This window comes from Thrips palmi, unplaced genomic scaffold (assembly GCF_012932325.1).
Source record: "Thrips palmi isolate BJ-2018 unplaced genomic scaffold, TpBJ-2018v1 HiC_scaffold_4, whole genome shotgun sequence".
Lineage (NCBI taxonomy): Eukaryota > Metazoa > Arthropoda > Insecta > Thysanoptera > Thripidae > Thrips > Thrips palmi.
In genome coordinates, this window is record NW_023144631.1 from 4387992 (window position 1) to 4414190 (window position 26199).

The 26199-nt window shown below is 43.5% G+C and overlaps 3 protein-coding genes across 4 annotated transcripts in view; all 3 read left to right on the top strand.

Moving 5' to 3' along the window:
- Window positions 1-26199, top strand: part of LOC117649315 — a 72826-nt gene that overhangs the window by 8699 nt on the left and 37928 nt on the right. The gene's annotated exons all lie outside the window — the stretch shown is intronic.
- On the top strand, window positions 1535-4882 carry LOC117649314. Its single transcript, XM_034391950.1, has 3 exons — window positions 1535-1920; window positions 2389-3516; window positions 3777-4882. The coding sequence occupies exons 1-3, from the start codon at window positions 1667-1669 to the stop codon at window positions 3910-3912; spliced, it is 1518 nt and encodes a 505-aa protein (XP_034247841.1). The 5' UTR covers window positions 1535-1666; the 3' UTR covers window positions 3913-4882.
- Window positions 11600-20761, top strand: LOC117649317. The gene is made up of 4 exons (XM_034391955.1): window positions 11600-11747; window positions 12702-12842; window positions 18307-18450; window positions 20573-20761. Exons 1-4 carry the CDS (start codon window positions 11616-11618, stop codon window positions 20702-20704), a joined length of 549 nt encoding a protein of 182 aa, XP_034247846.1. The 5' UTR covers window positions 11600-11615; the 3' UTR covers window positions 20705-20761.

Consider the following 26199-nt stretch of genomic DNA (forward strand, 5'->3'; position numbering starts at 1 on the left):
CGGGCAGAGTTGTCCGAAATTACACCGAGTGTCCGAAATTACCCCGTTTCACGGTAGGTTCCGACCATTCGTTGAAAAGGTCTCATCAAGATCTACTCGAATCAAGAATAAAAAAAAATTCTTGATCAACCCCCTCTTTTCAAGATCCTGATTGGTCAACTGGATCTTGAAAAAAGGGGTTGACCAAGAAATTTGTTTATCTTGATTCGAGTAGATCTTGATGAGACCTTTTCAACGAATGGTCGGAACCTAGGCCTAAAATGCTCGCATCGTCATCGGGGACCCTGTGAGGTGCCCGTCGACGTCCTCGGGGACCCAACGGTGACCTATGAGGCTTTGACCATGCCGTCCCGATGAGGCATTGGCTGCTCGGACAACAGAGAGATTAACACTAAAAACAACAGTGAGCTCCGTCTTATAAAAGACGGAGATCACTGTGGTCTTAAGTACAGAGCGACGCTGTGAAAAATTTAACAGGATTCCCTGTAGTTTTTTCTCGCAGTGTGGGCGGTTTTTCACACGATTTTCGCGACACTTTCTTGATTCCTATGCCTATGATTCCCAAGATTTCCACGATTTGCAGAAGATTTCCATGATTTGCAAGAGATTCCTCATGATTCCGAAGAGATTTCTATGCGATTCCTACGATTTTCGGATGATTCCCGCGAGATTCCCGTGATTCGGAAGTGATTCCCGCGATTTCCATGATTCCCGAAAGATTACTGAGATTCCCATGATTCCCGGACGATTTCCGGATGATTCCCGGACACGATGTACACATGATTCTCCGAGTGGTGGACCCCTCGGGCGAAGTCGCCGTGCCGGGGGCGACGACGGGGCGCCGCTTGGGGCTTGGACGCCGTGCCAGGGGCGACGACGGCACGCCGCGGGGGGCTTGGACGCCATGCCGGGGGCGACGACGGGGCGCCGCTTGGGGCTTGGACGCCGTGCCAGGGGCGACGACGGCACGCCGCGGGGGGTTGGACGCCATGCCGGGGGCGACGGACGGGGCGCCGCTTGGGGCTTGGACGCCGTGCCGGGGGCGACGGGGCGCCGCTTGGGGCTTGGACGCCGTGCCGGGGGCGACGGCGCCGCGCCGCGAGGGGGCGTCAACGCCGTGCCAGGGGCGAAGACGCCGTGCCGGGGGCGACGACGGGCGCTGCTTGGGGCTTGGACGCCGTGCCGGGGGCGACGGCGCCGCGCCGCGAGGGGCGTCAACGCCATGCCAGGGGCGACGACGGCACGCCGCGGGGGGCTTGGACGCCATTCCGGGGGCGACGACGGTGCGCCGCAGGGGGCGTCAACGCCGTGCCAGGGGCGACGACGTCGCGCCGCGGGGCGTGAACGCCGTGCGGGGGGCGACAGCGGCGTGCCGAGGGGCGGGGGGCTTCGTCACCGTGCCGGGGCGACGGCGGCGCGCGCCGGGGGGACGTGACGCCACGCTTGGACAGTGGCAGATCAAGAGGCGGCCTTGGGGGGGGGGGGGGGGCAACGATGGCGTGTCGCGTGGGTCGTCGACGCCGTTCCGCGGGGGCCGACGACGGCGTGCCAGGGGTGACAGTGCGCCCGCGCCAAGGCTACGCTACGTCGGGCTACTTCAATAGTTACTTCTGAAGTAATAATATGCACATTGTCTTTTTTTTTACAGAATCGTCATAGTGGAAACATGTTCAAACACTTGAGTAGTATGCACAAGGATAGAGCTGAGAATATATCGAAGAACAAAAAGAATACAGTGAAGACCCCCATCAGGAAGGCTAAGCATATTGTCCTGAATGGAGTGAAGATGTCTGGAAAGGCACTCCAGCTTTACTGTTTACTTTTAGTGGCGGAACAAGGGGCTTCCTTCAAACTGCTGGACTCTCCGGCTTTCCAGAGCATTGTAAGGCCCTATCTGGATGCTTTGCCTGCAAGTGAGAAGTAAGTGGGATGTAAAATGAGGAGCAATGTGCTAGTTCAAAAGAATAGTGTTCAGAGTACAAGTAAAGCACCAGGTACCGCTGCAAGCAGGATTCCACCAATCGACTTGCATTTTTTTTTTGTAAATCTTCAAATCAAAGTTGTGAGAGCCACATTATTGACCCCTTTTCCCCAAACAATTTATTTCTTTTTACCATGCCGTGTATAGGATTTGTATATTATTTTAATAATGGGGTTGTTAGTGAGGTAGTCATTGCCAACATTGAAACATATGGCTAACATCACATATGCAAGGCTCTGATTTGTAAGTGCCATTTTTTTACGCTAGTTCCATTTATTCTTTGGTCCCTGAGAATCACGCTGGAATCCTGCATGTAACAGAGTGTTTAACTTGTCCTCTGCACGCAAATAACAGTTAAATGGTTTTCTTTTTGAAATTTTTATTAATTTTCTTAATTTTTTTCGCAGGGTTACCATCAATCGGAGAAACATTCCTGGTCTTATACCTGAGTACGCCAATAAAGTGAGAGAAATAATTGCTGATGAAGTGAAGGGGAAGCTCATCAGCCTAAAGTTAGATGGATGCACAAGAAAACACCGTCACTTTTTGGGCATCACTGCTCAATTTGTTGACGCTGGTAAACTGACAGTGCGGACTCTAGCTGTTGAAGAATTATTCATTAAGAACAGTGCACCATTGATAAAAACTGAGGTTACTCGTGCTCTTGATAGGTTCTCAATAATGGTTCAAAACCTGTTTTCTATTACATGTGATAACGCAGCGAATTACTTGCTGATGGCACGCCTTTTTGATAAGGCTGCGAAAGAGCTCTATGCAAAACTTGAAAGCTTGCAGTATGATGAAGAGGATGAAGATCTTAGACAGTGGGCTGAAGAGGATGACGATGAAGACTGGCCATCCATCGAGTTAATTGCTGAGGACAGCACCAGCATCCAAAGTTCGCGGTGTGGCGCCCACACACTTCAGCTCGCTGTCGATGATGCCATCAAGGAAACTCCTGAAGTGAAAGCTCTGCTGACGAAAGTGCGAGATTTGGCCAAGTTCCTGAGAACACCTACTATGGTGCGCGAGCTAAAGAAGCAGGACCTTACCTTGCCCAAGTTGGATGTTGTTACTCGCTGGGGATCGTCCTTTGATATGTGTGAGTCAGTTCTTGGTCTCAAAGAATTCTCTCAGAAATCCTTTTCAAAGGCAGATCAGCAGCAGTATGGACTCAGTGCCAATGACTGGAGCAAAGTGGAAGAGCTGATAAAATGTCTGCGGCCAGCAAGAAAAGCGTCTATCAAGTTGCAAGGCAAATCCATTCTGTTGGGAGATTTCTTCCGCATCTGGTCTACCTGCTATGACAAACTGACAAAATTGAAGCACCCATTAGCAGAAGCCCTCTGTTGCGCAATGGAAAAACGGAAACAATCCGAAATGTATAAGAACCAAGCCCAGGGGGAAAAGCTGTCGAGCCTGTTGGGTACCCAGGCTTCAAAGCTGCTTTGCTCATGGACCCACGCTATTTTACATTGCTCGACCCTTCTGATGTCCAAGAAGCCAAGACGCACCTGGTGCAAGTATGGCGAAGGCTCTGTAGTGTTCGCATCTGTCTGTGATTCGACCGCAGCGCTGCACCGCGACGTGTCATCGCTCGAAGTGCTCGAATGCCGCCGAAGACACGGCTTATTGGCTCGGAGCATCTCGCCCTGCATGTGACACAAACCGTGACAGGTGCTGTAGCGCAAGTAGCCAAGAATCGAGCCGCGACGTCCGACTGCTCACCGGATGGTCGACTGTCAGCGCCATCGGGCGGTGCAAAATCGTACGACCCGCCCGATGCGGAACACTACTCTGTCATCTCAGGGGAGAAACTGAGAGAGAAACTGATGAGGATGGTAGCGAAGAGAGCTCTTCAACGGTTGTCTCTCAAGAAGTATCAACAGAAGATGACAGTGATGAAGAATCCACTTTTGCCAAAGATCTGAAAAGGAGGAACAAAGAAAAGGTCAAGAACATGGATCCTAAGAGAAGCAACCAACCTGCTCTGAAAATTCTACAATTACTAGATACTTACCTGGTTGAAACTCCTCCACTTGCTGAAAAAGAAGATGTTTTGATGTACTGGCACAACAAGAGAGTACATCATCCAATCCTGTCTGAGTTGGCTTTTATCGTTCTAGCCCAACCAGCAACACAAGTGGCAGTAGAACGAATTTTCTCAACTCTGAAATTCATACTGAACCCACTGCGCTTCAGATTATCATCGCAACACGTCGACGATATGATGATTCTTCACTGCAATGCAGATCTGCTACACAAAATTGCAGAAAGTGAGTTGGTAAAACAAATTTTAGGTGAGGCAACGTAAAAAATGTCGCAATGTAAGAAAAATGAAAACCAACTTCCTGTTGAATGAACTCGTTGATTTTCTTTATTTACAAGACAAGACTTCCAAACTTTTTCCTAGTCAACTAATGGTCTTGATGCTATGTTATTTGTTGTTTAGATTTTTTTTATTTGTCATGGACTTAAGTTCAATTATTTTGTTTATTTTGACTCACATTCAGCCCATGTGATGTGATAGTCCCTAGATTAGAAAGACTTTCTGATGAATATTTGTTCCTAGATTGTGTTACTAGAATGGTAAAAATGTTACATGTAAACAACACATTATTGAATGTAGTTGACTGGTTTACTCTATTTAAAATGTAAGATTTATCAATATCTTCCTAGTCAACAAATTGTACTGAGGCTTTGTTATTTTTTGTTTGTTATTTCTATATTTATTGGTAAAAGACTGTAATTATATTATTTTGTTGACTTTGACTCACTTCATGATGTGCGTTTTCCCTTTATCAGTAAGACGCAAATATTTGTTTGGGGGTGTTGCATAGTTTTGTATCCAAAGATAAACGTGTTTCTAGAAAAAATAAATCTTTCAAGTAAACAAACTTACCAGGAGTATGGTTGATTGGATTTCTTCATTCATGATGCAGAATGCACACATAACCGCTTTCAGACAAACACCCCTTGGATAACACAAACGAACAGTGTCTGTGCATTGACGCGCTACTCATCCTTTTGATTTAAATGCTCCCAGCATTAATTAGTTTGAGAGATAAAACAGTAAAGGATTTTTTGCACATATTTTGAGGCGCAGAAGTGAAATGATAAAAACTGAGTTTTCAAAAGTTATGGGCTAGGTCTAGCTTCTGCGTCCTGTCCCTGACATAACACATCACAGGAGTGGATAGGAAGACAGATTGCAACTCTTTGGTAGCGCGCTTAACTGAGGGCGTGGTCGCCGGTATACCAGACACGGGCAATGACCTATAGTGCAAAAATTTTGGGCCTGAACCCTAAGCCCAAGGGGTCTTGGCTTGCCGATGTTGAGTCATACATTCGTTACGGGACAGACGCAGGACTGAACTCACGCCTTTCCTGGTCTTCACTACTATTTCTGTGTTACCACTTTTCAAATTCGATAAACGGCAACATTTCCGGAAATTGCTATTTTGCATAGGTTTGCATTAAATTCACGCAATGGTATATAACCGAATTCTTGCAGAATTACTGAATAATCTACTGTTCGATGAAAGACAATAACCATATTTCCGCAATATCATTTTCAAAGTAAATTTTCTACTTTTCATAGAGCGAATAACGTAATTCTTACTCGCAAAATCAGAATAGCATTTCGTAATAACGTTATCAGAATAATCTTAACTAGTTTTGATAAGTTAAAAACGTTACTGACTGCAACAAATTGACATATGATACCGGCAGAACTAATATGATATTGTGGTTTGGTAATCGTAATATCGTTATTCGAACTATCGAAACTAATTTTGATAAGTCAAAAACGTTATTTACTGCAAAAAATTGACATATGATAATCACAGTACCAATATGAAATAGTGGTTCGGCCTTTTCTATAGTTAGTCTCATTATGTTATTATATTTGTTATGTTAAGTTTGCCAACCCTGGTTATATTGACTTTAAGTCAGTTTGCTATTGACAGAGTAAATACGCTATTGACTTTAAAAGTAGTAAATAATTGATTACAATTTATATTGTACATGGTTTCAAAGGAAATACTACATAATATTGCTGCTCAAAAAACTACGTAAGCAAAGGACAGAAAACAGAAAGTCTTCTCTCGATTATTGCAATTATGGAGAGAAAAAAGTCAATACGAATCTGAAAGTGTATAGCCCCTTCACGAAAAAATATCATTTGCTGTGGTGAGATCAACATTTGATGGCTAAATTGGCTAGGCTAAGTTGGCTAAACAACAAACCCCAGCATACTATCCTCATACAAGGGTCCGGTCGTAGCAACCGGCTGTGGGTTTCGACTTTTCGATTTCAGCTATCGAATTTTACCTATCGGACAAAGTTGATCACCACAACAAATGGTTTCTTCCCGTTTTCTTTACACTCGCATCGTCTATATTGTTTAAATAGCCATTTAAGAGGGTAGAATACTACGCAAGGTCAACAAATACTGTGTTGGCGCAAATTTTTTGCGGACGCATGACATACAGGGCGTCAAAACTGATCACGGGATCTTTTCATACTGTAACTAACGATCAAAATCACAGATTTTGATAGGTGTCTTAGGCAGCAATTGCGAGTTCGTCGAATTTCGCTGCAAAAAATACACAGTTTGTTGGTTTGCGTGATTTGGACCAAACGGTGGGACCTAAAGGGTCCAAATTTGGTGTGGACCATCTAAACACATTGGGTCGGAAATTGGGTTCCCCCCACCACTTCACCACCGTTCCCCGCATGTCCCCTCTCGTCTGGGGGCCTACAAACCCCTCGCCTGGGGGCCAACAAGCGGGGAACGGTGGGGAAATGGTGGGGAGTACCCGCTTTCCGACCGAATGTCATTCTGGTGGGAAAGGGAAATTTTTTCGGAATAATTATTAGTACCGTGAAACGGGGTAACTTCGGACACTTTTGATAGGTTTTTTTGAAATTATGAAAGTTGTGGTGATGTCATGGGCTTGAGGGTTAAAATTTATCATCTACCCACCTTTAGCTTCGTTTTGGCGCTTATTTCAATTATCTGCACCTCACCGTTTTTACAGTGGAGGGTCCGAAGCAGTGTCCGAAATTACCCCGTGTTTTTTAATTTGGAACCCCCTGGAAAAAACATTTTTCATGATTAAGAAAATTCTAAGGGTTGAATGAAAATAATAGGGGGCATACATCTTGAAGTCAATTTTTACCATAAGCATTTAGGAAATGGGGGGAATACAAAAAACCCTATTTTTTTAATTTTTGCCGATGATTAGTTTTGGGTGGGCCATCTTTTTTCGCGAAAGGAAACAAACCCTCCAAGTTCTAGATAACATCATGCAATGGGAAAGAGTTGTCGATTACGGTTGGAAATACGGGGCTCAAAACGCAAATTTGAAACCGGCAGCTTCGCCATTCCCCAAGGGCAACTTATTCAATGAAAAAAATTAAATCGCAAAACGTCTTAACTAAGGAACTGCACATAAAACTGTATGAAAAGGTACTTTGCCCCATTGTTAAAAAATTCGGTTTACAAAGAAACCGCGAACAATTGGGGATTATCGTTGTTAGGATTCTCTTCAACTTTCAAAGAGCCTTACTTCCAAAAAAATTCAAAATTGAAATGTTGGACATACCCCCCCCCTGGGGACGTTTTATGTCCAAAAATTCCCCGTAAAGTAACATTTTTGTTTTACCCATAGAAACCTCTTTTTGACCCGGGATTAAAAACAAGTTGTTTAACAGATGTCAAAAAATATCAGAAAAGGAATTTCGGTTAGAAAATTTTTCGAAAAGCAAAAAAAAAATGGTTGTCCCATTTTCTTGGTTTGCCCCTATTTGGCCCCCGGGTGATTGTCAGATAGTTTTTATGTCCCGAGGATGGCCAAGGGAAACCTCCAAGTGGGAGATGGGGCTCATTAAATGTTGGGCAATTGTAAATTACACCACTGCCAAATTTTTACAACTGGGTCCATTTGGGAAAAGGGAAAATTTTTCAAGAACCCCCCTTAAGCATGCATACAAGCGTGTGCCTGCCAGGCATGCAGAAAAGAAGTGTGTGCCTGCGAGGCATGCACCAGGAAGTGTGTGCTTGCAGGCATGCATCAAGAAGTGCATGCCTGGCACCGCACACACTTGAGTTTGCAGAGTGCTTTCGCAAAATTCATGGAAATCGTAAGTGCTGCCTCCAGCTGCGCTCCATACGAGTGATTTGGGTCCGAAATGAAAGTTAAATATGGTCCTATAGTCAGTTTTGGCGTACCTCACCTCCTCTACCCGCAAATTATTTTCGTAAACACACAATTTTTTAAACCTTGCGAAGTGTAAGGGAGAGTGGAGCGATTCGTAACAGGGGCGATTCGTGACAAATGCGTGTTTTAATTTTAGTGGAGGGAGCAAGGGAAAATCTGAGTATGGCCCCTCTTTCGCTTCCAGTAGAGGGTCCTTAAACAATCGAAGCGGATGTGATCGGTGCTCAGGTATAATTTTGGAGGGCGTCTGAAATATAGAGTACACCGAAAACAGCGAGGGGTGAATCACTCAGCGTCCTGGTGTACATATGAGTACATGAGTACGGGTGAGTACACCTTCTAATACTCGGAAATTTCACATTTTTTAACGTTGTTTGGCTTTATTTAGCGGTTTAGATAGACGACTCACTTCGCCAAATTGTGTAAAAAATTAGCCAATTTTGCTCTTTTTAAACTTGTGAGTACACTGAGTACGGGCCAATTTGTACACATGAGTACACAAGTGATTCACCCCTCGGAAATCAGGCAAATCTTATATTTTGAGTACAAGGAAGCTTCTGTCTGAGGCTCCCCAAGTATGAATCAACATCGAAGCACCGTTGGGGCCTTTAAAGCGTGACCCCGTTACAATGTAACCACGTGGCATAAGTTGCCTTAACTTTGTCCAGTGATGGTTAGGGACGTACTTCTTGCGTAACAGGCATTTGGGGTGATTCGTAACAGACCCGTATAAAAAAAAAAGAATTTATGTAGATTATGCAATTAAGGGGGCACACCAGTGAAAATGCAGGAGGTTTCGTAAAACAGTCATTCTGTGAAAAGTAACAAACCTACTGGCTTGAAATTGTGGTTTTAACTTAAGAAGATATTAAATTAAACAAAAAACGTCACTGTAGCAACTGGCGGTGATGGAAAGGGGGGCTGGGAGTCAGTATCCAATTTCGACGACATGTTGTCATGGTGCCCAAGATTGCGCCGCTCTCAATTGAGTAAGAAACACGCGGTTTGAAAATTTCTCATCAGGACACATGTGGCTATCATGTGAACCACGGGCATGTCAATGAACTCATCTAAAACACCATTTTGGACAAGACAAAAAAATAGAATGAAAAATAAACCAAATGTTTACTTTCTAATGACTGCTGCTAGCGATCCGTTTGGGCGGTGGCAATATCCGAGGTTCACACGATAAAGGAACGTAAAAGGAACATTTTGCCGCAAACCGCGTTCAATTATCTCAATTTTTGCGGGCGTGAGCGGGCGTGAGCCTGGGCACCAGGTCCAAAATTGGTGTTTTGAGAAAATGACGTTTGAAGTGAGAATACGATTTACACGCATTTTTCCCGATTACGGACGCAGTTTATGACATATTTGAGTTTGGTTTGCGCCAAAATATTCCTTTTTCAATCTGCGTTTGGGTGGTTCAAGGGTTTTGTCATTGAACTTCAAGTAAAACACCTGAGCGTTACCAATTGGTGTAAAATATGCAAAAATAGTTACCTTTTTAAGAACTTCAAATACGTGCACACGCCAAAGTAATTGAAATTTACGGGAGGGGTTTACGGCGTTCGACTCGAGATGAACAAGAGAAAAATAAGATAAAATAAAAAAGAAGGCCAAAATTTGGCGATTTTCACTGGTGTGCCCCCTTAAATGCTTGAATTATTTCTCGAAATATCTGCTGCCTTATTCCAATACATTTACACAACACAAAATGCTTTTTAAAGCGAGTTATTCTAGTCTATCCTCCGAAATTGAAAAAAAGTGAGGTTATGGTTGACATAGCGGACCAGTTAATGCTGAGGCGGTCAACGGCAGCTTGTAATGTAGATTTCAAGGCGTCTGCAGAACATCGGAAGAACAGCTGCTGAAGGAGATAACATTCCCGACGAAGTTACATTTAATGTGTTGGGTGTTATGTAAAGCCCCATGGCTGTTACAAATCACCCCATGCTGGGGCGATTCGTAACAGCATGCAAGGGTTTGAAAAGCGTCTCGGATTTCAAAGATTACGGACTCCAGATTGATCCAATGGAGATGTATAGTGTAGATAAAGGGCCAGACTGCTCACCTGGCACAAATTTGATACCGATATGCAGAATATTCTTTATTTGTATAGAGAATTCCGAAATCTGTTACAAATTGCCCCACTCTCCCTTACTATTCCCCCTAAGTTAGGGAGACTTCGCTCAAATTTGCGGAAACCATTGTTTGATATGCTTCGTACGCCTCCATGATATTATTTGGTGGATGCCTTACGCACACACTTACGCAGATGAACCTTTCGTACCGAATGGTTTTGTACACGAATTTCGTTAAACATGAGCAAAGGAATATGTGAGTATGGGGCGATTTGTAACAGATTTTGGAATTCTCTATACAAAATTAGGAACATTCTGCATATCGGTGTCAAACTTGTGCCAGTTGAGCAGTCTGGCCCTTCATCTAGACTGTGCAGCTCCGTTGGATCAATCTGGAATCCGTAATCTTTGAAATCTAAGACGCTTTCCAAACCCTTGCATGCTGTTACGAATCGCCCCAGCATGGGGTGATTTGTAACAGCCATCGGGCCTTTCATAACATCCTACACATTAAATGAAACATCATCGGGAATGTCATCTCCTCCAGCAGTTGTTCTTCGGATGTCCTGCAGACGCCTTAAAATCTACATTACAAGCTGCCGTTGACCGCCTCAGCATTAACTGACCGGCTATGTCAACCCTAACCTCACTTTTTTCAATTTTGGAGGACAGAATAGAATAACTCGCTTTAAAATGCATTTTGAGCTGTGTAAATGTATTAGAATTAGGCAGCAGATGATTCGAGAAATAATTCAAGCATTTTTGCAAAAACTACTTAAATTCTTGTTTTTATACGGGTCTGTTACGAATCACCCCCAAAAGCCTGTTTCGCAAGAAATCGTCCCCAACTATCACTGGACAAAGTGAAAGCAACCCTTTTGCCACGTGGTTTCATTGTAAAGGGGTCACGCTTCAAGGCCCCCAAAGGTACTTCGATGGTGATTCATCCTGGGGAGCCTCAGACAGAAACTTTCCAAACCCAAAATAAAAATTTGCCTGTTTTCGGTGTACCCTATATTTCAGACGCCCTCCAAAACTATACCTGAGCACCGATCACATCCGCTTCGATTGTTGAGGGACCCTGTACTTGAAGCGAAAGAGGGGCCATACTCAGATTTTCCTCTGCTCCCTCCACTTAAATTAATAAACGCATTTGTTACGAATCGCCCCTGTTTCAAATCACCCCATACTCCCTTATACCTAAGCATTGTTTTTAAATACGGAAGCCGACCTAACAGCTCATGAGCACAGAAATCTGACGTCTCACCCAAATTGTTCGTTGAGTGTGTACATCGGTTCCGTTGTCAGATGCTGAGTGGCGTGCACTGGATGGCGTCCCTTGACATGCACTGTGCCTTGTATCTTCTCTCCGAGCGCGTGGCGAAAACGACGACGTGGGCCCGACTCGTGGACACGGTCAAGTTGCACCAGCAGCTCGTGGTTGGCATCAATCATGTGCAGGTGCGGAGATGAACTGTCTGAAGTTGTTCAGACTCATACGTCAGGGGCCTAATAAACAGCGCTTCGCTGTTACTGACGAATGTGCCCATTCTCATCCCAGGAACGTGACATCACGTTGAAACGAACGGGACAAAACGTCACGTTCGTTTGAGCATTGTCTCGCATTTCGGTTGGATGTGAGTCCGCCCAAAATTCGCTTGTTCACATCCAAACGAATGTGACACTATGCTCAAACGAACGTGACATTATATCCCGTTCGTTTCAATGTGACGTCACGTAACGTGGCTCACGTTCCTGGGTCGACACACAGTAAAAACTCCACAAAAAATCGCTTCGTAATGCGAAGAAAATGAAGGCATTGTAAAATCTACGGAGAAATGCTTCGTGAAGCAAAATCCTTCGCAATACGAAGCACTTGATACAAATCAATTCTACAACGCCTTCATTTTCTTCGTTGTTATGAAGCAAATGCTTCGCAGGCTTTTAAGAGTGCACGTTCGTTTGAACACGATGTCACATTCGTTCGAACGATTTAATTGCTTCCTTCTGGTTTTGAAACTCAAAACCCTTTGCCGTGGGTTGGCTGTGGGCGCATAAAGGAACTTGCACTGCGAACTCCGATTAAGATAGCAATAGACCTTTCCGGGCTAAGCTTCTTGTGCAATAACCCAATCTTTGCGCCGCCACACTGTAAGACCCAACCTATTTGCAGCGAAATGGCACTAAACTCGTTGTTGTTGATACTCCAGTAGACACAGAGTTCAATCCCGTTTCGCCACAAAAGAGCTGGATCTTAAAGTGTGGCGGCGCAAAGATCCGAGTATACTGAACAAGTTGCTTAGCCCGGAAAGGTCTATTTATCGCCCCTAGAAAAATCGAACAAAACAACGAATGTAGGCTTATGCTAAATTCCGGTTCTCTCCTTGTTTGCTTTCTCATTTTTGAACCGTGCAGGATTTTTTCGTGAATGACTTGTCCGTCGTCGTGCGATTGATGCTCCTTCTTGGGGTCATCGGCGCCTTTCGCATCTCCATGGGCGTCCAGGACGTCAACAACGTGGTCATTCTCGTCACCGTCTTTTCGTACATCGGCATGGTGAGTCACCGAAGTGGGTGGCTTGCATCCAAACGTGCACACACTGACACCTTATGCCAGACACTTATGAAATATTAAACATGTCTAAGTGAAAGTTCATAATGACATGTAGAAGCTTACGCATGCACTCTCAGCACGTTACTGACATTTTCTCATTAATTACGTATTCATATAAGCAACAATTATTTACAACTATTTACTTACTACTTTCTTAGTAAGTTTGACTAAAGTCCTGTGTAAAATGATGTACAAAACCAAATTGTAAGTATGTAATTTAATACCTTCCAAGTATTTATTTATTTATTTATTTATTTATTTATTTATTTATTTATTTATTTATCATTTGCTGTAAGAATTTGTACATTGAATGTCAAGGGACACACATTGAGAAAAATTATTACAAAAGTCATAAGAGAAACGCACATTGCGCCATATCAACCACAATCAGTATTTAAACACATCTTCCAGACAGTACAACTCCTTATTAATTAGGAACTTTTTAAGGTGTATTTTGAATACGTTCATATTGCCTCTAAGCTCTTTTATCTCATCAGGAAGAGAATTATAAAATTGCGAGCCCATATAGAGTGGGTTATTTCTATGTGCTCTGGATCTAAAAAAATCCACATGGATGTTAGAGCTATTTCTGGTGTGATAACAGTGGACCTCATTTCTTATAGTTAGTGAGGAGAAGTTCTTAACAACATGTAGAATACATTTATAGATATAGATTCCAAAAACTGTGAGCAAATTATTTTTAACGAACAATCCCTTACATGAACTTCTGGGGGGCAGATTTTCTAACACTCTAATAGCATTTTTTTGAGCGCTGAAAATTTTATTCATAATGGATTTTTCCGCCCCACCCCAGTTAATAATGCCGTAGGCTAGATGGGAGTAGATGAAAGCACAGTAAACTATAATGAGAGTTCTATCATTCACAGTCTGGGAGATTTGTCTCATCACATACACACCCTTTCGCGTTTTTCCCAGGAGCTCCTCCAGATGCCCTGTCCATTTTAGGTTTCTATCGACTGTCACCCCCAGAAACTTTGTACATGCAAGGTTTTCAACTCTCTGGCTATCAACAGTAATGTCAAGTTTTACATCAGTTTTCTTAAGTTCAAAAAGCAATATGCCAGTTTTTGACAGGTTTACTATGAGATTCAAACTCCTAAGAAAAGTAGAAATCCCCTTGATTAGATCAGTAGTGAGTTGTTTCATCTCCTCTAACGAATCTCCAGTAACGATAAGGTTCGCATCATCTGCAAATAGGATCGGATGGCATTTATCTGTGAGATTCGTTACATATAAATTTTTAGTTCATTTATGTGGAGCAAGAAGAGAATCGGTCCGAGGACTGAGCCTTGGGGAACTCCGTATTCGACAGTTTTAAAGAGGGATTTCACTTTTTCGTACATGTTTAAGTCTTGCTTAAAAGTTTCAATCTCAACACATTGCTTCCTATCAGTGAGGTAGCTACTTAGCCAACTCAGAGCCACGCCTCTGATGCCATAGTGCTCTAGTATGGAGAGTAACTTTTTATGATCAACACAGTCGAAAGCTTTGGACATGTCTATAAAGATTCCGATAACTTTTAGTTTTTGATCTAGAGCTTTTGTTACTACTTCCATAGCTTGGGCTATGGCATCGGAGGTGTCCTTATTTTTTGAAAACCGTATTGTTCCTTGACCAGCACTGTATGTTTTTCTAGAAACTTGTTCAGCCTATTTACAAAGAGTTTTTCAAACAGTTTAGCAATATTAGATGTAAGTGCCACAGGTCTGTTGTTTTCGGCTCTTTTTTTGTCACCCTTTTGAAACAATGGGATTATCTTACTAGACTTGAGAACATCAGGAAAAACTCCTTGGCTGAAAGACAGGTTTATAACATAGGTCAGAGGTTTAGCAATCAAAAATATGATTCTTTTCAACAGAATGTTTGAGATTTCGTCCAGCCCAGAGGAGGCTTTATTTTTCAGTAGGCTCACTGTCTTCAGAATTTCTTCTTCTGAGACAGGGTCCAGAAACATTGAGCTCCTGTTTTTTTTAGAGATCATCTTGAAGTTTTCTGCCTCTTGATTTTTTAGAATATTTTTTGGGAGGTCAATGTAATATTCATTTAAGGCTGTTGCCGTCTCCTCTGGTCTGGTTACAGTCACTCCATCTAATTCTAATACAATCTCCGCCTTTTCTTTGGTTTTACCTTCTCTTTGTTGGTTCACAATATTCCAGATAGTCTTAGATCTATTTTCAGAGTTCACAATGGTTTCCATATTCTTGTCCACAGTGGCCTTATTTAGTAAGTAATGGTATTTACTTCTTAGTATCCTAGCTGTTTCTTTATCCTTGTCACTGTTTTTATTTTTCCTCCTGAGGTCATTTAGAAAGTCCAGCAAATCCTTTATTTCTCTGGCTTCCTTTGATTCTTTCAAGTGAGGCTTTTTAGCTTTCTTACCATGGAAATTTTTACATTTCTTCATATGACAAGCAACTTGGAAACAATGGTTAACAGTATCCAGGAATCTTTCAGCTGCCTTGTTTGCATCTTGGGAGGAGAAAACATCAAACCAGTCCTCTTTTCTCAAGAGTGCCATCAGGTGCTGAATGTTTTCCTCCTTACACTGCCTTCTGACCTGATAAGTTTCTTTTGCTTCACAGCTAGCAGCAGTACTCATAGTGAGTAACTGTGCATAATGGTCAGAGACATGAGTTTCAAATATTTCTGCTAGTTCCGGTCTGCCGTTTCTAACACAAATGTTATCTATACAGGACTTACTATCATTGAATACCCTAGTTACATCATTGAAACAGATATCAAAATTATAGCAGTCCATAGTACTTTTAAATTCCCTGCTGCATTTACCTTTAGATAAGACATCTATATTAAAGTCTCCTGCTAGGATTACAGTTTCATTCTGTCCACACTTAAGAAGTAACAGGCTGTTTAGTTTTTCAAAGAAGGAGTCAATGTTTTTTAGGGGAGGAGGTCTGTATATTCCTATGAGCACATATTTCACTTTTTCTTTTGCTACTTGAAATTTAACAGCACAGGCTTCTAATACATGAGATTCTGTGAAATCTGAGATATCTAGGCTTTCTGTTTTAATAACATTATTGCTCTTAACAAAAATAGACACTCCACCACCCCTTCCCTTACCACCCTTTCTGCAGTAGCTACTCACGATTTTGTAGTCTGAAAATATTGTGTTGGCTGGCTCACCGTCTAGGTTTGCAGTTTCAGTTGCCACGAAAAAGTCTGGGGAGAGTTCGTTTAGTGCACATTGAATCCTATTTTTCTTGTTTATGATAAATCTCACATTTTGGTGCAATATCTTGAGTTCACAATTTTTCCTGCTACCTTTGAGATGCGTCAGTGGTGTCTTTGAGATGAGACTGGTGACTTTGGCAGGGTCGATGGTCTCTCGAGTGGCCTGTTGTGGCTTTGTCTTCTTACTCAAAAACACTCTCCAGGCTGGTATCTTGGTCTTCTAGAATGGTCTTTGTATCTAGTTTCCCAAAATGTTCTGTCGCTTCATTTATGAGTTGGCACAGTACTTCCTTGCCTTTCTGGTTGAGATGCAGTCCTTGTGTGGTGTAGTGTTCTCTTGATAGGACCCTGTTTATGTCGACCAGTTGGATTCTTTCTTCTAATCCTTGCTGCTGTGCTTCTGAGCTGATCATTTCTCTGATTTTTCCATTGTACTTTTTAATCTCATCATTTACCTGGTCTTTGTCATATCTGTATGGGACAGTAAGGAAGGTGACTTTGCTGTGCCTTCCTTGTGAGATAATGTCTTTTCTGGCTTCATCACATTTTATCATCTCCTCAACGTTGTCTTCCAGATAGGGGTCATTTGTGCCCAGGAGAGAGACAAGGTTGTCATCGGGTGAAAGGTAGGATGAGAAGATGTTCAGGTGTTGAGTAGCTTGATTTGTGTTGGCTCCTGGCTTGGCCTCCACATAGAATTGCTTGTCCTGGGATTTCTTCAGGATTTGGGCCAGTCCTTTGGCATGGCTGTCGCCCACAATTTCTGTTGTTGGTTTCCTAGCTATAGCGATTTTTATCTTCTTTTTCCCGTCCTTGCTCCTTCTGAATGTTGGTTCCTTGTCCTTGTCTAGGTGCGTCACATATACCTCTATGTCTTCATTGTTGAACACAGATTTCAGGAGTTTCATGACTCTAGGCCAGTGGAGTGCGTCCAGCCCACATCCTATTCTAGGCATGACTAGTTTGTTGATGCCCAGTCTCTTACAGGTCTCTGGTAGTTTTTGCACCGTGCTTTTGAAGTCATTCCAGTTCGGTAACTTGTGGGATTCTTGCTTATTAACGAGGTTTAGCAGATAGTCATCATCTACCTTCAGCTCCACTATGTCGGTTACTTTGCAGTTTTTCCTTAGAAGTTCCGTATCAATGTTTAGTTTTTCTTTGAGCTTGAGGGCTATGCCTGCTCCCATTCTCATGTCTTGTGCTACGCAGTGAACTGCAGAGAAACCTGGCTCCTCCATCGCTTCAAGGAGGTTACCTTCCACCATATAGATGTTGTTTCTGGCATACCGTGTTTTACTGGCCTTTTTGGTGTTGACGTTGTCCATGTAAGGTCGCTCCTTGGGTTTCATATCCTTCTTAGGTTCATTCTGATTTGGGATGGTGACAGGTCTGCTAGCTTTCAGGTCCACAATTTCCTTGTTGAGGGTGGAGACCTGTGCCTTAAGTTCTTCAACATTGTCGAGAATCTTTAGTAGGATCTCTCTGCTGACCATGTCTGGCTCTTCTTGAGGTTTCTGTTTTATTTTCTGTTTCGGATTGGATGACTTGGGTGACTTCTGAGCTGCTGGGGTAGCTGTCACTTTGGACAAGAGTGGGGTTAGGATGCCGGCCACCTGTTTGCATTTGCTACACAAGTACTCCGGGGCACTGCCACTCACAATTTTCAGCCCAATCTTGTCCAGGCAGCTATTATGGATCCTTTTCTTGCACTTGGCACACTACGTGCATTCCTCCAGCTGTTTTACTGACTCCGAACAACCTTCACATTTGAAGGGCCGCCCTCTCATCGACGCCATCTTGGATCTCATGAGAAAGGCTTTGGATCAATTGAAGTACAGTGAAGTAGTTCAATCCATTGTGGTTCGAATCTCGATCGAGGTTTAAGAGGCTCATACATGTTAAAAGCACTTTGTAAAAAACATTTTTTTGGTGTAGAAGGATTAAGATTTTATGATTTCTATACTAAAACTCTTTAAAATAATTGAGTAAGCTTGACAAAAAGTGACTTTGGACACTTGGAGATTTAGTATGAACGTTTAAAATTTTGGTTCTCGTAAGATTTTGGTCGAGTACTTCCATTGGAATGAAAGTGACACAATGCTAAGGAGCCTGACACTTTGGCAGATTTGTTTCAAACTTTGTGCGATATTCCGTGAGTTTGTTGAAAGAATCCAACAAGAGCGGTTTTCTGCAGGTCTGTCTGGCTGCCGAAATGCAAGAGGAGGCAGGGGAGGCCTTCAGCACCGGCCTGACTTATTCGTGTCCTTGGGAGGCGTGGCAGCCCGCTGAGCGACGTCATTTCAACCTACTACTGGCTTTGACGCAAAAGCCAAGTCAGGTCAGCTCGACACGCAGTGGGTCCGAAAACAGGTGGATGCGGTGAAAATCCCAAAATCCCCGTATGGGCGCCATTGTCACCCACTCCAGTTTTTAGTGTGCCAAGTCGCCCAGTTTCTGGGCACCTTTGTCGCCTGAGGGTCCCCAAATCATTCAGCAACTGGCGCATGGGCCCCAGCAGAACCAGTGCCACAGCTACATGTAAAAGAGCTGGCTGCCCTTGCTGCCCAGGAACTGGGCGGCTTGGTCGCACTGTTAAAAAAAAAGTCGAAATTTTCAGACTTTTTAGGATGAAGTCAATTTTGAAACCCAGTGGTCTGAATTTTCAGACCCCCGGACACTCTGAATTTTTGGACCACCTGTCGTCTGAATTTTCAGACTAGCAAGTACTTAGAATTTTACGACTACCAGGTAGTCTGAATTTTCGGACTAATGGCAGTCTGAATTTTTCACCTCGCGGGTTTGAATACTAAGCCGCCCAGGTAATAAAATTACCACTTTTGTCAGGATGCATATTATGTTTTGGGGATGCATGTTTTAAATTGCTGAGAAACATGGAATGCATGCACTAAATAGAGCAGTTGTAAAACAGCTCTTGTTGTTAAATGTAGCACCCAAAGTTGCGCAAAACTTTAACTAGATATGATATTTTGCTGAGAGAGCTTCCCAAAAAAAAAAACTAGTCCTCGAATGTAAGACTCCAGAAGATGCAGCTGTAAACACTGGAAAGCAGCATGTTGGATCCAGATGCACACTTTGTGGAAACTTTTTCGGCACGATGAAAATACTTTGGGGACGAGGATGAAAGAGGAGTGACAAATTTCCAAAACGCCACCCACTCGCTCATCACCCGTCCCTTTAGTTTGGAAGACGCAATATCAGTATAGGGCTACCCCACTTTCACAGCCTGCTGGCCGCGGATTTCGGATGCTTCAGAGTGGTGACTGCACGCACCCAGAAGCAATTTCGGAGCACGGAAAGGCGAAGGCAAAACGGCACTGTACACACTGTGCTGAGCGCCGATGTAACACATAAAACGTTGCTTCACGACGGAGCGTCACAAGAAAGATGACACGCGACGCGGACTTGTATTCGGATGCGATGTGCACTGCTCTGGAGACAAGCTAAAACTGACGCATTCTGTCCAGAAATCCCGAGTGGCCGAGGGATTAAGGGCCCCCTCCTCTCCCCCCGCCCCGCGCAGGTAGGCTTCGGCCGGCACGCCGGTCAGCGGTGATTTTCCGAACGCCCCGGCTCGGCTCGGTGTGCCTGGCTCGGCTGGCCGCCGCCGGAGCGGCTCGGCTCGGGTGACCAGGGCTTCGGTCCATGCCGGAACCAGGGCAAACATGTCGCATCCTGCAGCTACCAGCGGAGTGCAGGCTGATTTTAAACTCAACACTAGACGGCCGTTCGCTTAGCTGAGCAAAAGTCTATTTACTACTGCTCTAGCAATTCAGGGTCTATAGCACCTGAAACGCAGTCATGCCTTTTATCAGAAAATAAAGCGTCAATTTCAGACTGCGCAGGATGAAAATTCAGACCTTCTACTACAAATGACTGTTTTAAGACCCCGACGCCGAAAATTTATGCCGCGCCATCCAAATATTCAGACTCTTGAGTCCGAAACTCATTTTTCAGACCACAAGGTGTAAAATTAAGACCAACTGTCTGAAAATTCTGACTCAAGTCTGAATTTCAGATTCAGACCACTAGGTCTGAAAAAATTGGTCTGAATTTTCAGACTTTTTTTAACAGTGCGCCTTTGGCAAAGTTCAACATACCTCTGACGGAGTTGAAAATGCAGAGGCAGGAGTGAAGTTGGTGGTCCGGGTGCAGATTAATGTGGTCATGTGGTTCATTTAATCCTTTTAAAATTAAATTGTCATGATCCCGCATGACCCAATGGCTTTTCCTTGATAAGAGAGGCACTAGAGTCCAAAAGACAGGGCCAATGAACAGCAGATATGTTGGCACATTCAAAAGTGTTTCTTGACTAGTGACCACAAGAACACACGCAGGATCAGAAGAAGATGTAAACGGCGCAGACTCGGCTTGACAAGATTGAAAAACGTCCAGTTCTACCCCGCCCTGACCCTAGCCTGAAAGTTGCAGTGGTGTTGCAGGTGCGGTTCCAGTACTTCGGGGCTATGCGGCTCGACACCTTGTCGAAAATTGCAAACGCCGTGTTCAAGTATGCTCAGGTTTTACGAGCGAGCCTTGGAGACCAAGCAGTGGAGGCGCAGACCCTTATGTAGCGAGTCAATGATTACGTCTAAGGGTCCTGTGACTCAACGACAGAGAAGATGTTTAGTTTAACATGTGTCATTCGATCAGTCGTGAGACTAGCAAACTCGATTTTATTGTAAAAATTTGAAGTAGAAGTATTGCAAACTGACAGCCCTGCATTTATTTGAAGTGGACCCTTTCCTTCTCCCGTTTAGTGGATAATCTTGAATTTAAGGAATGGATCCCGTCACAAACTGTGAGAGAACTCGTGTATTAAGGTTCAAGTGAGGGGCTCCAACTCGCAGTCTTGTGTAGGTTCTCCCAAAGTGAGGACCTCTTGTGGTGGCATCGGCCAACGAACGAATAGGGCACTCAGGCGCCGGTACACTGGTAATAAAAATAAAGCGTAGAACTTCGCTTCAAGACTTTACGCCCTTCTTGAAGCGTACAACTAAGCTTCAATATAATTCCACGCATGCATTAAGATAGATACGAGGAAAGGGGTGCATGTGCTGTTGAAACGCTTCCAGAAGGGCACACGGACTGTACGAAGAGGCGGCAGTTTCAAGAAAGTGCACAACTTCCAGGGCGATGAGACAAGGCACAGAAGCGGCAGTCCTCAGCGAAGAATTCGACGGTGCTGCGTCCAACTATAGCCTCTCCAGGGTAGAAAAGCAAAAAAAGAAATCCTGCAGGCAAGTTGGGCCAAGCGCGAGATTCTACTTCCTACCCAAGCCGCGGAGGCGGCGGGTTCAGTATTTCTCATACCCTCCGCGCCGCCCAGCTTTCTGACTTTTCCGCTAGGGGCGCTGGCAGAGGCAGAGGCTTGGAGAACTAGTTTTAATTAATTAATTAATTAGTTAATATTGGTGTTTCTTGGGAGTGTGGGAGACATACCGGACTGAGAAATAAAAATAAATAATATTGTAGAAATGTGGGACTTTATAGATAAAAATACCCAATAAGTTCAAAAATACAGAACATACATTCAGTTAGTTGAGCACTTATAAAATCATTGAAGGGCCAAACTTGCCCAAAATAGTATTTTCAAAGTTAACAGATAAAAATGTGCATCGAAGGTTTCAGATTCAACAGGTTGAACACCTTTAAGCTAAGTGGGCAGTTTCCTTATCATTTGGAAAGAAATAACTTTATGATCAGCTGTCGTTGGCTTATACGCTCAACTTCACAGCTTTGCTCAGTCGACAAAAAATTTTGTCGTAGAAAGACTTCCTGCATTCCTGGTTGGCACAAATATGAGTCGTCTTGCATGGACTGTATTCTTTGATGACTCTTGACAAACTTTAGAGACGGAATCTTGATATCAGCCCTACTTTATTTTGCAAATACAAAAACTAAAAGTTTTAAAATGTTGCGGCAGTTAAACTGCGGACAACTCGGGCTGTTCGTGAATATTTAAGATTTTGTATCGAGCGCTCAAATATTGCGGTTAAATTTGGTCAAGTGAGGCAACCAGTCTGACATTTAAGAACAATACGTCTCCCGTTTCAGGCTCATGGTCTCAAAATACACAACCAGTTCGAAATTTAAGATCTATCACCTTTTCAGGAGAATAGTGTGAAAAGGCGATTCAAACTACATGGTCTTGTACTTAGTCTGAATTTTCAGTCACCCCTGTTGGACTTTTTGTTTGGATGGTCTGAATTTGCTTTTAAGACTGCGAAAAGTCTTAAATTTAATACGAGGGTTCTTCTTTTGCACACTTCTGGTCTTAATTCAGAAATTAGACCACTAGGTCTTACAAAAGTGGGCTGAATTTTAATATTTTTTTTTAAACAGTGTAAGGGAGAGTGGGGTAATTCCGGACACGGGGTAATTCCGGACACTTCGATTTTCACTGGGTTCGAGTGAAGATAACTCAAAAGCCCGCCTAACAGAGGAAGATAATCAGTTAAAAATGATAATTCCAAATCTCCAAGGTAGGAGGTCAAACCGTTTGGCTGTGGTCGCTTCACGAAATTTGAGTACCATCAAAAACAGGCGAAAGCTGCATCTTTACCTCGTATTTTCATGTACTTATCGTACCTTACCGTCAAGTTCAGTCCCATGACTAAAATTTTGCCATATTATATGGTCATTGGACTTTACTTTGGCGTTTCGGGAGTAGTCGTATGGCTCGCCGTTTCCTTACAATTGAACATCAAAGGTTTTCACTACCTGTGGGGTAAATCCGGACAAGAAGGGTTATTTTCTTCAATTTCCCGCATAATGTTAAGGTAGTGGGTTCAAGATTGTGGACATGCATCCCCACCGTTAAGAAGGATAAAGAAAGAACGAAAAATAGCATTGCAGCTATGTTTAAGAGCTTTACTCAATATAGTGTTGTCAATTTAGGGGTTTTGATAGAAACTATTCCTTATAATATGCTTTGAGTAATAATCAAGCACTTCAGTTCGCAGCAAATGTCCTTGTACGCCTTCTAAAAGCATGCCTCACATCAAAACAAGCGAAAGTAATCTCGAGTAGTGTCAAATTTTTGGCTGAGCGATAGCGAAGCCCATGCCGTGTTTGGGCGCACCAAAAAGTGACTGGTCGTGAGTCTGTCTGTCCGTCTGTGAGTCTGTAGCGTACACGCTCACGTTTCTCAGCAACTACAACACCAATTGTTCCCAAATTTCGTATTGAACATCTCCAAAGTGTCCCACAGGGGAAGTTTATCTTAGATCAACAATTATCATCGTTTGAAATATTCAAAACATCGTTTTGAACTAGGTTATTAGCGTTGTTTGGTTGGTAGCAGTGTGTGGCTTACCAATTTCTCATACCGGCTGCCGCGCTTCCAAGCCGTCTGCAAGACAGGACGGTACTTATGCAAATAAAACAAACTGAAGAGCAAAGGGGCTCTCAAATAGGTTCTGAGTTAGTTTTTTAACATTCTAGAATGATTAAAACCCTTCCGGAGTGTCAACAGAGGAAAATACGAAAACTGAAAGTGAGAATGGTTTGCGTGTTTCGTGCCCCTCTCCCCCCTCCCTCGTCACAGGGGAATCTTCCTGCAGGTCAGTGCACTGTGAGTGTAGTTGTGGACTGAAAATAGAATGTTTTCTTTGCCTGTTACTTTGTGTGTATCTACTGATTTTATTTTCTCTGATACCATCCTTATTTTTAAATTTATTTTTAAATTTCATAGAAAATCAAATTAGGTAAATGCATGAATAACTTCTGTTGAAATTAGAAGACAAGTTACATGTCTTTGTCGGGAAATGACATCCTATTTTAATGCTGCAACCTAACATAAATATTCTTGTACTAGCATCTATTGATTAAAAGAATCCACATATGGATGTGTATTTTTAATGCTAAGAAATTTTGGATATTGGATTCAATGAGACGATTCAGATTGTGAGCGGTGAGTGACTTGGTAATTGGATTTAATGAGACGATTCTTTTCACTTCACCAAAGTTTGTGTCCGATAACTGGAACTTAGTATTGGTAATAGTTTAAATGTGGCTCTCCGAACAAAAGCCCAATGCCTAATGTTAATCCTGTACTGTCATCTTTTACTCCAAAGATAAACTACCACAAGACATGAATAAGATAATGGCGTATTGAGCAAAAAGTGGCCTCTGCATTGGACTTCATGAGACAATTCACTGAATTTGACAAAACTTGGTCTCCGTCTTATGCTTCAGATCAGCCTGCCCTAAACTGATTCACTTAATAAAACCTATGGTTACATATTCCAGTCTATATTGTTTAATTCACTGGTTTAAAATGAAAGAATGACAAAAGGCTACTCAAATATAACTAATAAATTTGTAAATTCATTAGTTTGAAGAAACAGATATATCGAGTAGTGACTCAAGCAGACGATTAGCCAATTAAGCGATTCAATGGAATGTTACTCGACTGAGGAATCGCATTGGTTTCGCATTAGGGTGACGACATGGGGTGATCCATGAACCCAGACCCATACTCTATCCGTTATTAATCAATTCAATATCAATATTTTTCAATTGAATCTCACATTAATTCTTGCAGTTTTTGGAGTGCCAATCATGAAAATCACTTTCATTTCGGGATGGCTATATCTGTCCACCATTTTTTCCGTCCCCCGTATTATTGTGTCCCCCCTAAGATAAAATTATAATACATATATTACATATAAAATATATTAAGTATCACCTAATTTTTAATAAATTATAGGTAAAGAAATAGAAAATACTGTCAGAGGAGTAAAGTTATGTGTGTTTACAGTTTTTAAACACAATTAATCCTCTTTTATGTCTGACACCAGTTATGTCTGTAGCCAGTTATGTCTGTCAACAATTATGTGGATAAACGGTTATGTGGATCTAAAGTTATGTCTGAAGCAGAACTCCCAAAGTTTTGATAGAAGTTGACCTAAATATTTTTTAAAAATTATCAAACAATTATAAAAAAATTCTAAAAATTGTTTTAAAAACGTAGGGGCAGAAATATGCTGCCTTGACGTCACTGTGGACACTATGAAAAATTTCGAAGGCTTAAAACCAGGTGACAGGCTGCCTCTAAGCTAGAGAGCCATCTAGGCTCTGTACTCTTGGCCGGAAGGTTCCGTCACTATGAAAAAATGCGCAACCAGTCCCAGGCAGACCGCGCAGTCACGGTTGCGGTGAGCTTGGCGTACTCCAGGTTGTGAGGCCCTTGAGTCGTTCAAGCACGCCGAATAGGCCGCGCCGCAGGTAGCGTACGGTTGAGGCGTGCTTGGCGTCCTCCAGGTTGTAGAGCCTTTGAGTCACGCAAGCACGCCGCCAGCATGTCCTCCAGGCGCGCCGCCACCACCGTTGAGGCGTGCTTGGCGTCCTCCAGGTTGTGAGGCCTTTGAGTGGCACTAGCACGCCGCCTAGGCCGCGCCGCAGCCAGCGTGTCCTCCAGGCGCCCCTGTCATTCGTGCGGCATTCAGCCTCACCACCTGGGTGACGGCGTTCATGGTCTCCGCTGGCATGCACAACCTTTAGTCGCGAAGCACGCCACCGCGGACGCGCCGCAGCCAGCCTAGCCTGTCCTCCATGCACGACGCCACCACTGTTGAGGCGCGTCGTCGCGCGCATCTCGGCCGAGGCCGCCAGGTGCCAAGGCCGCGAGGGTGGCGGGGTGGCGATGGTGCTGAACTCAGAAAATCGTACCGAGAATTGTGGTCGCGCCCCTGCGTCGCACGAGGCGGAAACGACTTCAGTTATCCGGTGTACAGCAAATTGGTAATCCGTTATCCGGATAACCAGAAATTTTGAAGTAATCCGGGGAAATTCTGAGGTACTCCGGGGTAATCTGGCGTAATCCAATGGTTATCCTGGAAATTTCTCGATGTAGTCCGGAGGTAAGCCGCGGGTTATCCGGGGTTATCCCTATTCGATGTACACCATGACCGATCTCCCTAGCGGAGATGGAGCCGGCACGGGGAAGTCCGACACGCTGTCTTCTGCTCTTCAAGGACCTTAAGACGGCCCTGCGACGACAATCGACCCTTCCACCGCTTTGAGTGCCCGGCCCGGAGCCGCCCTAGGCAGCGTGCTTGTGTGA

What these genes read in the sequence shown, in the direction of transcription:
- LOC117649314 (XM_034391950.1), top strand. Translation starts at nt 1,667, where the DNA reads ATGTTCAAACACTTGAGTAGTATGCACAAGGATAGAGCTGAGAATATA. An exon ending in GCTTTGCCTGCAAGTGAGAA is followed by an intron (nt 1,921 to 2,388) that starts GTAAGTGGGATG and finishes TTTTTTTCGCAG; the next exon opens with GGTTACCATCAATCGGAGAA. An exon ending in TGGTGCAAGTATGGCGAAGG is followed by an intron (nt 3,517 to 3,776) that starts CTCTGTAGTGTT and finishes TGCGGAACACTA; the next exon opens with CTCTGTCATCTCAGGGGAGA.
- LOC117649317 (XM_034391955.1), top strand. Translation starts at nt 11,616, where the DNA reads ATGGCGTCCCTTGACATGCACTGTGCCTTGTATCTTCTCTCCGAGCGC. An exon ending in TTGGCATCAATCATGTGCAG is followed by an intron (nt 11,748 to 12,701) that starts GTGCGGAGATGA and finishes TGAACCGTGCAG; the next exon opens with GATTTTTTCGTGAATGACTT. An exon ending in TGACGCAAAAGCCAAGTCAG is followed by an intron (nt 18,451 to 20,572) that starts GTCAGCTCGACA and finishes GTGGTGTTGCAG; the next exon opens with GTGCGGTTCCAGTACTTCGG.